Here is a 12765-nt window from a genome sequence, read left to right as displayed (position 1 = left end):
GTTGTTCAGATCACACTACCAGCCTGTTTGCAAGTGCTTTCATATAATTTGACAGAGAAAGCCTTGCCTTTGGGTGCACTGGAGAAGAATGCAGTCTTAATGTAATATGAATTACATTTTGTGTGTGTGTGTGTGTGTGTGTGTGTGTGTGTGTGTATCTATCTAAAACTAAAAACTCACAAGGGTAAGCCACATGCATTTGCTTCCCATCTTCTCCCCATAAAAAGTGCTTTGGTGATTTTCACAGATAACTCTTCTCCCATCTCCAGAGGGAAATAAATTTCCAGCATGAATTATTTCAGATATTTGATTCCCTTCCAGCCAGATTTTATGCTGAGAGACAGTGTGCAGTGGGAAGCAACCTCTAATTCTGGTTGCTTGTCTTTCTCTGTAATTTTCTGAGCCATTTCAGCCAATTAATCATCTCTAATAACATTCTACGCTTTCATAATTCTCAAAGGCAATTGTTGCTTTTTAAAACAAAGGTCTGAGCTCCCCTCTGCCCATCCTCCTGTCATATTTGGTTCAGCGCTAATGTCACAGTGATGAATTTGCAACACCCCGATCATTCCCACAATGACAGGCTAGCGATATCCTGAGGATGGGATTATCAAGACGTCTCTGGAATATCAAGCAGGGGGAGGTGTGCAGTAGTTAAGAGCAAGGAGCTCTTTAAATGGCTTATGGAGGACAATTGAGAATTCACTTATTTACTGGTGGAGCACATCTAATCTCCCAGGCTTTACTTTCAGCTTTCCTGAAGACTTAAAAAGTTGAGCCTGCCAAGTTGCTTCAAGTCATAGAAATGTAGGGCTGTAAAGGACCTGAAAGTCATTCAGGCAAGCCCTCCCCCATTCAGGTGGGCTGGCCTGACCCACAGATTCTCCCAAGCTGAGGTTATTACAAATCAATAAGTTGAAGTCACACAGAATTCCACTTCAGCATCCGCTGAAGACACACAGAGAGAGGTGAAACAGACACAAAGGTCTTTTCCCCAAAACATTTATTCCTTACACTGTTAAGAAACTCAAAGCTATTTTACTGGGTAACTCCTGAGAGGGACATCAGGAGCTGACTGGGAAAAATGAAGCTTCATTTCTTTTTAATTGCAAAGTGCATTAATCGTGCCAAAATCTGGAGCCCCAGATCAGAGCACACACAGTTATTAATGATTATGGCATGTCAAACCAGGGTGCATCCACACACACTTTTTAATATGCTCAAGTCCTCATTTTTTCCCCCTAAGCCTCACGTCCCTCTCTGGGTTGCCAGAAATCACTTTCTCTGAGTCTTTGGCAGAATATGAGAGGCACCATTCATAGAAAAACAACCAGGGACTTTAGCATTTCTGGCTGATTCAGCCTGTCTAAATATTCAATAGCATTTATTGTGTTAACCCATAGACCAAAGCAGAAACCTGCCTAAATATTGTGTGTGTGGCCTCCTATCCAGTCGATGATATAAGGACAAGGCTTTTATCTCATATCACTGCACTTTTTACTATGAAGAAGAAAAGGAAGATTACCTCTTTGTCACACAGTATTGTCTTGATCTCCTGGGATCAACATGGAGCAAATGAAACCTAATTGCTGCTGAAATATCTTCACGACTCTACTGCCCCCAGACTGTCACTGAGCCACTGCTTTAATAAGAACTATTTCAAGGGTTTGGAAGCAAAAGCAGAGAGTTACTATTGATCCAGGGCCTGTCTGTGTTTTGCATCCAAGGTGGCTCAGAAGAACAGCCTACCTGTTGGACAAGGCTGGCATTCTGGACTTCCTTCCATAGAGAAAAAGCCAGGGAAACAGGCTCTGCAAAAGGTATGGCTGGGACTGGGCTCGTGGCCACCTGGGCAATGCTGAAGAGAGAAAACAGAGAACAATTTGATGAGGGTGCCTTTCCCCAACAAAAAATTATCCATACAACCAAAGCCCAATTGATCCTTAATACATAAACAAAATAAATTTGCAACCAAAAACAAAGTTAAGAGGGACATTAAAAAAAACTATGTATGTGTGTATGTATGTATGTATGTATGTATTATTGCTTATTTGTCACTACCATACAATTAAAAAGACAGAAAGAAGATACAATGTCAAGTTAAAATACATCAAAATATTAGAAAGTATTATTAACTAAAAGTGCTTATACTATATCAACATAAAAAGGGCACATCCTATTCTTCTCATTTAAAAGATGAACACCAATTAGGAGATCAGCTAGCATTAGGTGTGATACTCTATACCTGTATCTCCTGTCCATCGGGGCAGACATATCCTTTGGGGCATTCCTGACACCCCATTTCTCCAGCAGGCGAATACTGACCAGGGATGCACTTTCGCTGTAGACCCATCTGTGGATCACACCGGTAGCCATCTGGACACACCTGGCACCCAGCTCGGGTGCCCAAGCTGATGTAACCATCTGGGCAGGCCTGCCAAGGAAGTTATGAACCATTAAAAGGTGTGCTATTAAGTGGAATGGTGTCCCCAGAAGAGTCACAGAAATGCTGCATTCCCAATTTGCCATTACTGGAATCAAGATCTTTATGATAACAGTTGACTAGCAGCCAAATGTCTGGGTTTCTGTGACACAACTCATGAACAAGCATTTGCCCTTTATAACACCAACATTTTTGCTTCCGTTTCGTGATCTCTTCTTGCTTCATGTGCCAGATCTTTCGGCAACTTTTTAGATCCAACTCATGTGTGGTGGACTCAGGTGACCTCCAAGGGCAAAGCCATTAGACCACTTCAGCTAGTGCATCAATTGTGCTATTTCTGGACAAGGATAGTCAGGCCACTGTAACTCATACACTGGTAAGCTCATGTTTAGACTACTGCAATGCACAGTATGTGGACCTTCCCTTGTGGCTGGTTCAGGGGCTTCAGTTGGTGCTGCATATTGTGGTCTGAGTTGTAAGCAGTGGGCACATTATAACACCAATGCTAAGGGATCTGCACTGGTCGCCAAGCCAGTTTTAAGGTCAGGTTACTTACATATAAAACCTAAACAACTCTGGACCAGGAAACCAAAAGGACTGAGCCCCCCCACCCACCCAACCTGCCTGGGAACAGGATAAAGATGAATAAATGAAACCCCAGTTAGCCTTGCCATGGCTTGATTATTGACATGTCATAATGTAGAGGTGGGATTTTTCGCTGGTAGTGCTGGTGTTATAGAATGCACTCTGTTGACATATACTCTGTATTAGAGAGAAGGATAAACTCAGTGAACTCTTTTTATTTCATTCTGGCAGAAGATAGAAGCAGGGGTGTTTTGTGGGAGCTTACTTGGCACCAGGAATATTTAAGAGGGAAAGAAAGAAAGTCAAAAGCAGAAGAACTGGTGCTCACATTTTGCAATTCCCAAGATGTTAAGAAACAACCCAAACACATCAGAAACAATCCCATAATATTCTTTTGGGCTCACGTCAGTTCCGAGCAGGTGATGAAAGAGTAATTTCTCTTAAAAATAGCACTGCAGAGATGTGTTAATCACAGGATCTGGGAACACGCCCCATGTTTTGCCTGGCAGAGGGAGAACAACTTAGCATATTATTTTAATTCAGAACATCTAATGGCGGGGATTTTGATACCCGGATGATGAAAGTTGCATTTTTTAACTTAGAGACCACTATCTTCTATGCCAAGTACATTTAGATGGGAGGTAAGGATGAATCTGGACAGGAGCCTGCGTTACCAGCCCCTGAGTTTACAACAGCCTCCAGCTGGCTCTATATGTTTTGAAGATGGCCCTGACAATCTATAGAGCCTCATTCCAGGAATGTCTAAGCCCTTCAGCACTGCCACTTCACATAGTTGCTCCCTCATGTTAGCTGCAATAATCAGCAGAGCACTATCCCAGCTGACAGGTTTTACTTTGTGCTCTACCTGCCCCCCGACCCATGATAAACTGCATGAGATCTGTCTCCCGCTCTGCTCCCGGGTACACTGTGGGCTCCTCAACACACATGGGGGGGGGGGAGAGTGAAAGAGAGAGAGATTGCAGCTTTAAAATTTTATTTCAAAAACCAGCTGCTAAATACTTAACTCACCAATTGTGTCACAGATAACTCAGTTCTGCCCTCCTAAAATAAAGCCTGGCTACGCCTATGGTGGGTGGGACTCCCTGCCTTATTGTTTGATGAAACAAGAAGGATTCAGCAATTGAGCAGCCTCTGAGTATGAACAGAAACCCCATTTTAGCTACTGACTCTCTCCATACTCTCCCCTTTCCTGTCCTGTTTCATTTACCTGGCAGGATGCAATATCTTCCTGAGCTGTAAGTTGATTATAGGTTCCTATGGGGCATAAGCGTGGAGCTATCTGACCTCCTGGGCAGCTGCAAAGCAAAGCAACAAAAGTTTGAGTCCAACTGACCTTTGGCTCCTTGTGAGTTTCCCACAGCAAGGGCTAAGCCTCAGCTGAACCTCAATTAGACCTAATAGGCTGACTCTCAGACTATCACCCTATAGTGGGACTCAAAGTGAAGGTTTTCTTCCAGTTCACTCACAGGAATGTAGCTTTTTAGGCTCAGTAGGTAGTTTTAACTAAAGTACACATTTCTTGCAAGCCATTTCCCCTGATATAATGTATTTTGTATGTTACTTTCACCATACATTTTTATGTATGCTTTAACTTTGCATGTGCATTTTGGCAAACACTGGTTGCAGAACTGCAGCAGAAAATTTAGGTAAGTGAGAATTTCAAAGGATAGCTGTGTTCTGGGTCGCAAATTGTTTCAGACAATGTGGCTTTGATATATTTGGCTTTAAAGGCATACTAAATCAAATTTCTCCTCCATCCCCATGATCTGCAAAATCTTCCAAGGTCCTTCTTTCTGACACTTTCATCCCATTCTAAATCCATCCTTCACCCAATTCTGAAATATTGTCCCTTACTATCCTGCTTCTCCTCTGTCCTCTCCCCCCTCCCTTTATGGATTCCCCAGTAATGAATTGTAGTTTGTATGGACCTCGGGGCAGAGCCCTACTTCATTTTCCTTTTTGCCTGGAAACCTCTGTAAAGTGCCACCTCCCTACTAGCCTCTTCTAAGCACAGAAACAAACTGAAGCTTCTCTGGGATCCCTTTACACATTTCTAGTTTCATTGTGTAACACACACACACACACACACACACACACACACACAAATTACTGGCCTAAGGTGCTCCCTTACAAGAATCCAACAGGGCACTCGAGGCAGTTGCCAGAGGTGTGGTAGTATCCTTTTGAGCAGTTAATGAGGCACCGACTCTTACAGATTATATCTTCATCGCTCATGGAAAGAGAGAGAGTTCCTGCAAGAAAGAAGAAAATGGTCCCTGGAGATGGCAAGCACAGCAGAGCCAGGATACTAGATCTAGCTTCCCAACAGAAATTGTCTGAAGGCATGTGAGGCCACCACGTTGCTAAAGCTAAGCAGGTTTGGATCAGTACCTGGATTGGAGAGCAACTGGGGACCACATCTATTTGTCTGTCTGTCTATTGCTTTTCTGGTGCACCATTCCTCCAAAGATCTCAAAGTGGCCTACATCATTCTTCTCCTCCCCATTTTATCCTCCCAACAACCCTGTGAGGTTGGTTAAGCTGAGAGTGAGTGACTGACCCAAAGTCACCCACTGAGCTACATGACCGAGTGAGCATTCGAACCGTGGTCTCCCAGATCCTAGTACAACACTCTAACCACTACACCCTTTTGGCTCTCACATGTATGCTGTCTCAGGTTTCATGATGGAGGAAAGGCAGGGTATAAATAAATAAATAAATTGCCCCTCTTTTTCTTCAAGGAGCTCAAGGTGGTGTACATGGTTCTCACTCTCCTTATTTAATCCTCACAACAACCTTGTGTAGTGGTTTAGGGTGTCAGGCAGTGACCAGCCCAAGGTCACCCAGTGAGTTTCATGGCTTGGTGGGGATTTGAACACTTGTCTCCCAGGTCTTAGTCTGGTCCTGTATGCCACAATCTCTCAGTTCAGAAGGTCAGAAGAACGGTGTTACGACTCAATGTCTGGAAGACACGGCCTGGGAGATCTACCAGGAATCCTGGCAATGGGGAGGTTCACAGTGTGGCTTCTTGGAAGGCACTCAACGCATGGCAAGAGGCAGTTTTATCACATCCCAGGACACAACCTTGCTATCGACCAGCTCTGCCTAACAGTTGAGCAGAAGCCAACCTGAGAATCCAGAAATATGGCTCCCTTCAGGGGGGAAACTGACACCTGCTTCCAAGAGACTTCAATGCAACTTCAATGATAATAATAATTTATTATTTATACACTGCCCATCTGGCTGGGTTTCCCTAGCCACTCTGGGTGGCTTCCAACAAAATATTAAAATTCAATCATCTGTTAAACATTAAAAGCTTCCCTAAACAGGGCTGCCTTCAGATGTCTTCTAAAAGTCTGGTAGTTGTTTATCTCTTTGACATCTGATGGAAGGGTATTCCACAGGGCGGGTGCCACTACTGAGAAGGCCCTCTGCATGGTTTCCTGTAACTTGGCTTCTCGCAGTGAGGGAACTGCCAGAAGGCCCTCGGCACTGGACCTCAGCGTCCAGGCAGAGCGATAGGGGTGGAGACGCTCCTTCAGGTATAATAATAATAAATAATAAATTTTATTTATATCCTGCCCTCCCCAGCTGAAGCCGGGCTCAGGGGGGCTAACAACAATAAAATAGTGCAACATTCTAAAAACATTTCATTATAAAAATTAATTAAAATCAAATTGATGGCAACCATAAGCTTAAGTTTTGTAAAGATTGCCAAAGGAAGGAGTCAGGCTGCGCCCTGACGAAAAAACCTGGTGGAGCAGCTCTGTCTTGCAGGCCCTGCGGAAAGATGTCAAATCCTGCAGGGCCCTAGTCTCTTGTGACAGAGCGTTCCACCAGATTGGAGCCGCAGCCGAAAAAGCCCTGGCTGTAGTTGAGGCCAGCCTAATCTCTCTGTGGCCTGGGACCTTCAGGATGTTTTTATTTGAAGACCGTAAGTTCCTCTGTGGGACATACCAGGAGAGGCGGTCCCGTAGGTATACTGGACAGTTCCCTTTGGGCAAAATGAAGATAAGCATACCTCAAGCTCCTTTGTAACAAAAACAAACAAAACCCTTTTTGAAAGGCTGGAATTCACAAATCAACAGTTTGTATTAGGAAATGGGCTTCCTGAACCCAAGGTCTAAAGATTTTAGTGTGAACACTTGACACTAAAATGCTTCTTTTCTGTGTCCCAACATCATTTCCAAAGCTCAGCCAGTGAGAGCCCATTAGTTTCAATCTAACGAAGGTCTGGCCCACGATCCCTTTGTAACTGTGCCTGGTGCTATGCCTTTTGGAGGACTTGACTCTCGACACATGTATTCATTATTTGCTTATTAGGCAGGCTGCCCAACAAATGGTGGAAATGTTTGATGCCGGCAGCATGGGCCAGATTGTTCTTTCAGAAATGGACTTTTTCTTTCAAACATGCAAACAGAAGAGAGCAGAGCAAAAAGGGGCAGGATTGTTCCACTGCCAGAAATTTACTAAGCCTGCACAGAAATTAAGGCTACATGTACGCCGTACATTTAAAGGGCATTTAAAGCACACCCCACCCAAAGAATCCTGGGAAGTGTAACCCCTGAGTCATAATTGCAAGCACCCTTAAACTACAGTTCCCAGGCTTTTTTTTGGGGGGGGGGGAGATGCACTTTTTAGACATGGTGGGTTTATCCATACCATGTAAGGAAGGGGCAGGGACAACAGAAGCATCTCACTATTTAAACATACTGAGCAAGAGAAAATGCACTGAATGAAAACAAATTTGCCCAAAGATGGGTGATTTTTATTTCCTTCTTGAATTACGATGTAAAACGGTATTCATTGTTCCCCTTAGCGAAGTCTTATTTTTAAACTTTATGATTAATGAGTATGCACTACTTTTCTCTTCTGCGTTATTTTTTTAAAAAATCTGTATTTTTAAAACAACCACCACCATAGATGCCAACAATCCATGTAAAAGATTCTTGACTCAGGGTCTTGTCCAGGCTTAAGGAACGGAGGACAGAATGTTCCCTCAAATCTTCTTTTTTAAAAAAACACCACAAAACAAAAACAAAGACTGCATATGCACACCATATATTTACAACACACTTCAACTCTTTCCCATCTTGGGAACTGTAGTTTGTTTAAGGGTGCTGGAAACTACAGCTTTACTATGGGTAAATTACAGATCCCAGGATTTGGGGTGTGTGTGCTTTAATTGTATGGTGTGTATGCAGCAATTTAGGTAACAGTGATGAAAGAGAGAATGTACACATTAAGAAAAATTAAACATACCTCTTGAGAAGAAAGCAAGGGCAGAAAACCAAAGGAACCAGCTCCAAAGTTCAGCCATCAGATCCAGGGAAAGCTGGCTCTGCCTGGCATGGGAGAAACCCAAAACCCATGCAAAAAACTGCCAAGTTCTCTTGCTGCCCCAGCAACTGATGTTTCCTTTGCCGGAGCCAAACGTGTAACCAAATCTCTCCTGGGTAATCACTTTCCAAAAGAGCCCGAAGTGAAATGAACACCGAGCAGTGGAAAAAGATGACAGCCCCCCCTTCCCGAGGTCAATGTTGTATGGATGACCCCAGAATTCAAAAAGGCACAGCAGAGGCACTGGCAAAATGCAGGCATTTCAAAAGCAGCCCCAAATTGTGACAGCTCTGTGGATTGTTTTAAATTCCCAATGTGATCAGCTGCTGAATTCGGCAAAGCCATAGAATTCAGGCCTGCTAAAGGCTATTGGGTAGTAGTCAACTCAGTTTTACTCAGAGTAAACCTATTGAAATAAATGGGCCTGACGTAACCATATTGATCAATTTCAATGGGCCTACTCTGAGCAAAGCTTTATTGAATACCGCTCATTGTCCACAACTGCAGCAATTAAACCTCCATGTTCAGAAGCAGAGTGTCTCTGACTAAGGCAGGGTGGGCACATCCATCATGTCCTTCCTGTGAGCTCCCCCTGGCACATCCAGCTTGCTGGAATTGCGCTGGAGGCAGAGAGCTAGGTAGGATGGCCAGAGCAAGGGTGGACTGCACTCCTGTATATTAAAGTAGCATATAGAATATTGATTCCCAAACTTTTGTGGACCACTGCTCCCTTGGTTCCATATATTCATCCCCAGAGCCCCCTACCCTATAAAAAACATTATTCCAAATAGGAGTTTGCACCACACACAAAAGAAGATAAGAACACAATAAAATTTAAAACAGTAGTGATTAATTGCATAATTACTCAAAATTAAAACTATTTAGTTTAATTAGTTCAATAAAATTGATAAACTTTATCCAGTGATACCAGCTTTTCAAAGTCTGGAAGTCATTGACACCTCCATGGCTCCTCTGCCTCCCTCTTACCTCTCAGCACCCCCCAAAGTAGTGTCCCCCCCAGAGGCCAACACTGGCCATTTTGGGAACCATTGATATGGAATATAAAGTTTGGGCAGATAGGTGGTTGGAGGTCATTAACACTGGTAGGGTGGAAAGCAAGGAGACCAACAGAGCCAGTGATAGGCTGAACTATTCCCTGACTTGTTGCAGGCAGGTGAGAGTTGACTGAGCTTTGTGGAACACATCACCCTAATGGACCAGACTCTATTGCAAGGGCACACAACTAGTCAATATTATACCAGTCAAATTGGTATAACAGCAACAAACTCTTTGGCTGGAGGGTCTGAGGCTGGGCCACAGGAAGTAACCTAAGATGAGGCAGCTCTCAGGACAGGCCAGTGGCCAGAACCAATGAGCAAGTCACAACCAAAAGTCATCAGGATCAGAGAGCAGAAAGTAGAAAGGATGAGGACAGGCTAGCAGGTCATGACTTAGCACTGTCAGACTCAGGCGGACTCTATGCTTAGCATCAGCAAGTGCCTGGACTAGAATGGGGAACTTCTGCATAGTGACCCCATACAGGAAACTAGAAGATCTGCAGCTTGGATCATCTTCTCAGCTGAAAGAATTCTGGGGCTCTGGCCTGGCTCTGGCCACATCGGTTGCCCATTGGACAGGAAGGGCTATAAAAGGCTTCACGTTTGATCTGGTACCTTCCTCAGCTCTGTTTAGCTCAGATATGGCACTTGGGCCATGCACAGAAGTTTCCCTGTTTTGATCTCCACAATGCTGGAGGATATGCTATGTTCAAGTTCACTAAAACCCTGTCCAGAAGCAGCTTTTGCAATTACATCATGGAGATAAGATCCTTCAGTAATAAGAATAAAGAAAAGGTTGGAACTGGGCTGCTTGATGTGAAAATGGGCTGATTGCAATGACACAAAAAGTCTGCCCATTTTCATCTGTGAAAAATTCTGGAGAGTACAAAATACACACGTGCCAACTGAATAGAGACTTCTGAAAGGAACACATGAGCTCAGCAGGGAAGAGAACACCCTCCTTCAAGACTCTGAGATGCCACCAAAGGCCTCTGCCACCTGCCCCCTCAGCTAACAAGAATGCCATCTGTTGCACTTTTATAAAGTCTTTAATTAAACTCTTCCAATACATCTCAGATGCATCTGTTTCCTTCCACCCTATAAACAATTCCTGGGAATATCTGCAATTATCTTACATTACAGACAAGAATTGCCAATTAAATCTTTATCAACACAGTGTTAAAGAGAGGCAGCCAGCCAAATTCACTGATATAGTTTCCCTACCCCTCCTCCTCAACAGCTAGCTAGCAGTTGGAGAACACCTGTGGCTTTTATAGGGTGGGGGGGTGCAGATTTGCCAACCAGACAGCATCATTTTGCTAACTCAGTCAGGACAGCTGAGTTCTGGAACAACTAGTGATGCAGATCTGCAGACTTCTCAAATACTTTTCTGCCTTACTGTACCAGATTGGCTTTGCCAGGCCTGATCCAATGCATGCCAGGTTCTGCTCTAGTTCTGTCAGATCCACAAGATCCTACCATAACTCTTCCTTTAACTATCCAGAATCCTTCCTTCCTTCCTTCCTTCCTTCCTTCCTTCCTTCCTTCCTTCCTTCCTTGTCTATATTTTAGGTTATTACATGTAAGGTAATGCTGTGGCTTGAAACTCTACTCCACCCCAATCATTATAGCATCTTACTTTTGGATTAGCAATAGTAATGTAGTTTCAATTCTCCTTTTTTCAACTCTCCACCCCCACCCGGGGAAAACAAGAAGCAACTTGCTTGCCAATCCCTTTGGATGCAAGACGAAGTCATTTGCATCTTTTGTACGGGCTTCTGACTGGTGCTGCACCCTGTAATTTTAGCCTTCCAGAGCGATGTTAACACCTCGGGAAGAAGGCAGATCTGACAAGATAATGACATCTCCCCGACAATGATGCCTCAGACACATTTGGGGACAGGCACAAACAGCGCCGATGCTATTTTAGCACCATTCACCATCGAAGCAAGCTTTGCATTGGTGACAAGGATGGTGGGGTGGAAGCTGATGGCAATCAGAGCTGGTGGCATGACCTATTGCATACATGCAAGCACATTTCAGCCCAGCCCACGCAATCCACACTCAGCCTCTGTTCCAGGAAAATTGAAAGCTGCGTCATTTGCTTTACCCTTATAGATTCTCATTTGCTCGGTTAAAAGCAGTAAAGTATAGTACACCCTAGTTTTATTTTGAAACCCTTTGTGCATGCTAATCCTTTCCCTCAACAATTTTTGCAGAATTACACTAACAGATTATAGAGTCAGTAGAACATATATTTAGCCAGTGTGGTCTAGTGCTTCAAGTGCTGGACCTGGGAGACCAGACTTTGAATCCCCACTCAGCCATGAAGCTCACTGGGTGACCTTGGGCCAATCACTGCCTCTCAGCTTAACCTACCACACAGGGTTGTTGTGGGGTAAAAATGGAAGGGGGGAATCATGTGCACTACCTTGAGCTCCTTGGAGGACATAGTATATAAACATATCCTTGTTTATGAGGTCCACGGTACGCGCAACAATTTAAGCAAAAATCAGTTGCTTACATGATTGTTACTGCTGCACAATTAATGAAAAAAGGAGACTCTGATGAAAGAGTCTTAGCTTGAGCTGTGCTGAATATTCACCAGTCTGAATTTCTGTGCCAAAGATACATAGCAATTTTGGTGAGGTGGAAATTCCCTCCTCCATGGATGAATTACAAGGGTGACTAATTCCTATCAGGGACTATGCAGTGAGTGAAATAATGTCACAATGGTATGTAGCCAGTCAGATTTGGCTACATTATGTTGCATTCATGAAGACTAATGAGGGCATCTGAAAGCTATTTAAGATGAATATGGGAACATCTCTGCAAGAAGTTCGGAATAAGTGGTGGTGGTGGTGGTTGTTAAAATAAGGATGAGCAGCAGCCAAAAAAAGAATAACATTCAGAAAATATATGGAATTTTTTTTGGTTCTGCCTTAGTATAGTGTGGACAGAGAAGCTGGAAAGGCCAGATACCTCTTACTGGATCCTTGATAGGCTACTTGGAAGCATCATGTCCAGGATCCATTGCCCTGCCCATGGCCTATTAGCATCTTTTCCACTTGTGTGTCCCCTCTGCCCCCACAGCCTGATTTAAAACCACATCAACAAGTGACATTACCTTGCAGATTTTGCTGTGTGTGGTATCATAGAAAGGCACATAGGGGATAAAAGGAGAGGATTAGGAAGTGTGTTTTGTGCATTGCTCATGGGGTAAATAAAGATGAAATGCAAGGCAATCAGGGATTTCAGTTTGGCACTGCTATTTGAGAGCATCGGCAGGATGATTACACTAAAGATTTAGTGAATCAG

The 12765-nt window shown here is 43.7% G+C and overlaps 1 protein-coding gene across 1 annotated transcript in view; it reads right to left on the bottom strand.

Moving 5' to 3' along the window:
• Nucleotides 1-9381, bottom strand: part of LOC308464226 (uncharacterized protein) — a 129456-nt gene extending 120075 nt beyond the window's left edge. The window contains exons 1-5 of the mRNA XM_080983345.1: nt 8312-9381; nt 5181-5301; nt 4257-4344; nt 2246-2434; nt 1750-1858 (exon numbers count right to left, since the gene is read on the bottom strand). Coding sequence (XP_080839471.1) covers nt 1750-1858; nt 2246-2434; nt 4257-4344; nt 5181-5301; nt 8312-8369 — 565 coding nt within the window. The 5' untranslated portion in view covers nt 8370-9381. The remainder of the gene's footprint in view (nt 1-1749; nt 1859-2245; nt 2435-4256; nt 4345-5180; nt 5302-8311) is intronic.
• Nucleotides 9382-12765: the final 3384 nt, after the last annotated feature.

This window comes from Podarcis pityusensis (assembly GCF_964106645.2).
Source record: "Podarcis pityusensis genome assembly, chromosome: 15".
In the NCBI taxonomy this organism is placed as follows: domain Eukaryota; kingdom Metazoa; phylum Chordata; class Lepidosauria; order Squamata; family Lacertidae; genus Podarcis; species Podarcis pityusensis.
This window is presented reverse-complemented; position numbering and strand designations above follow the sequence as displayed.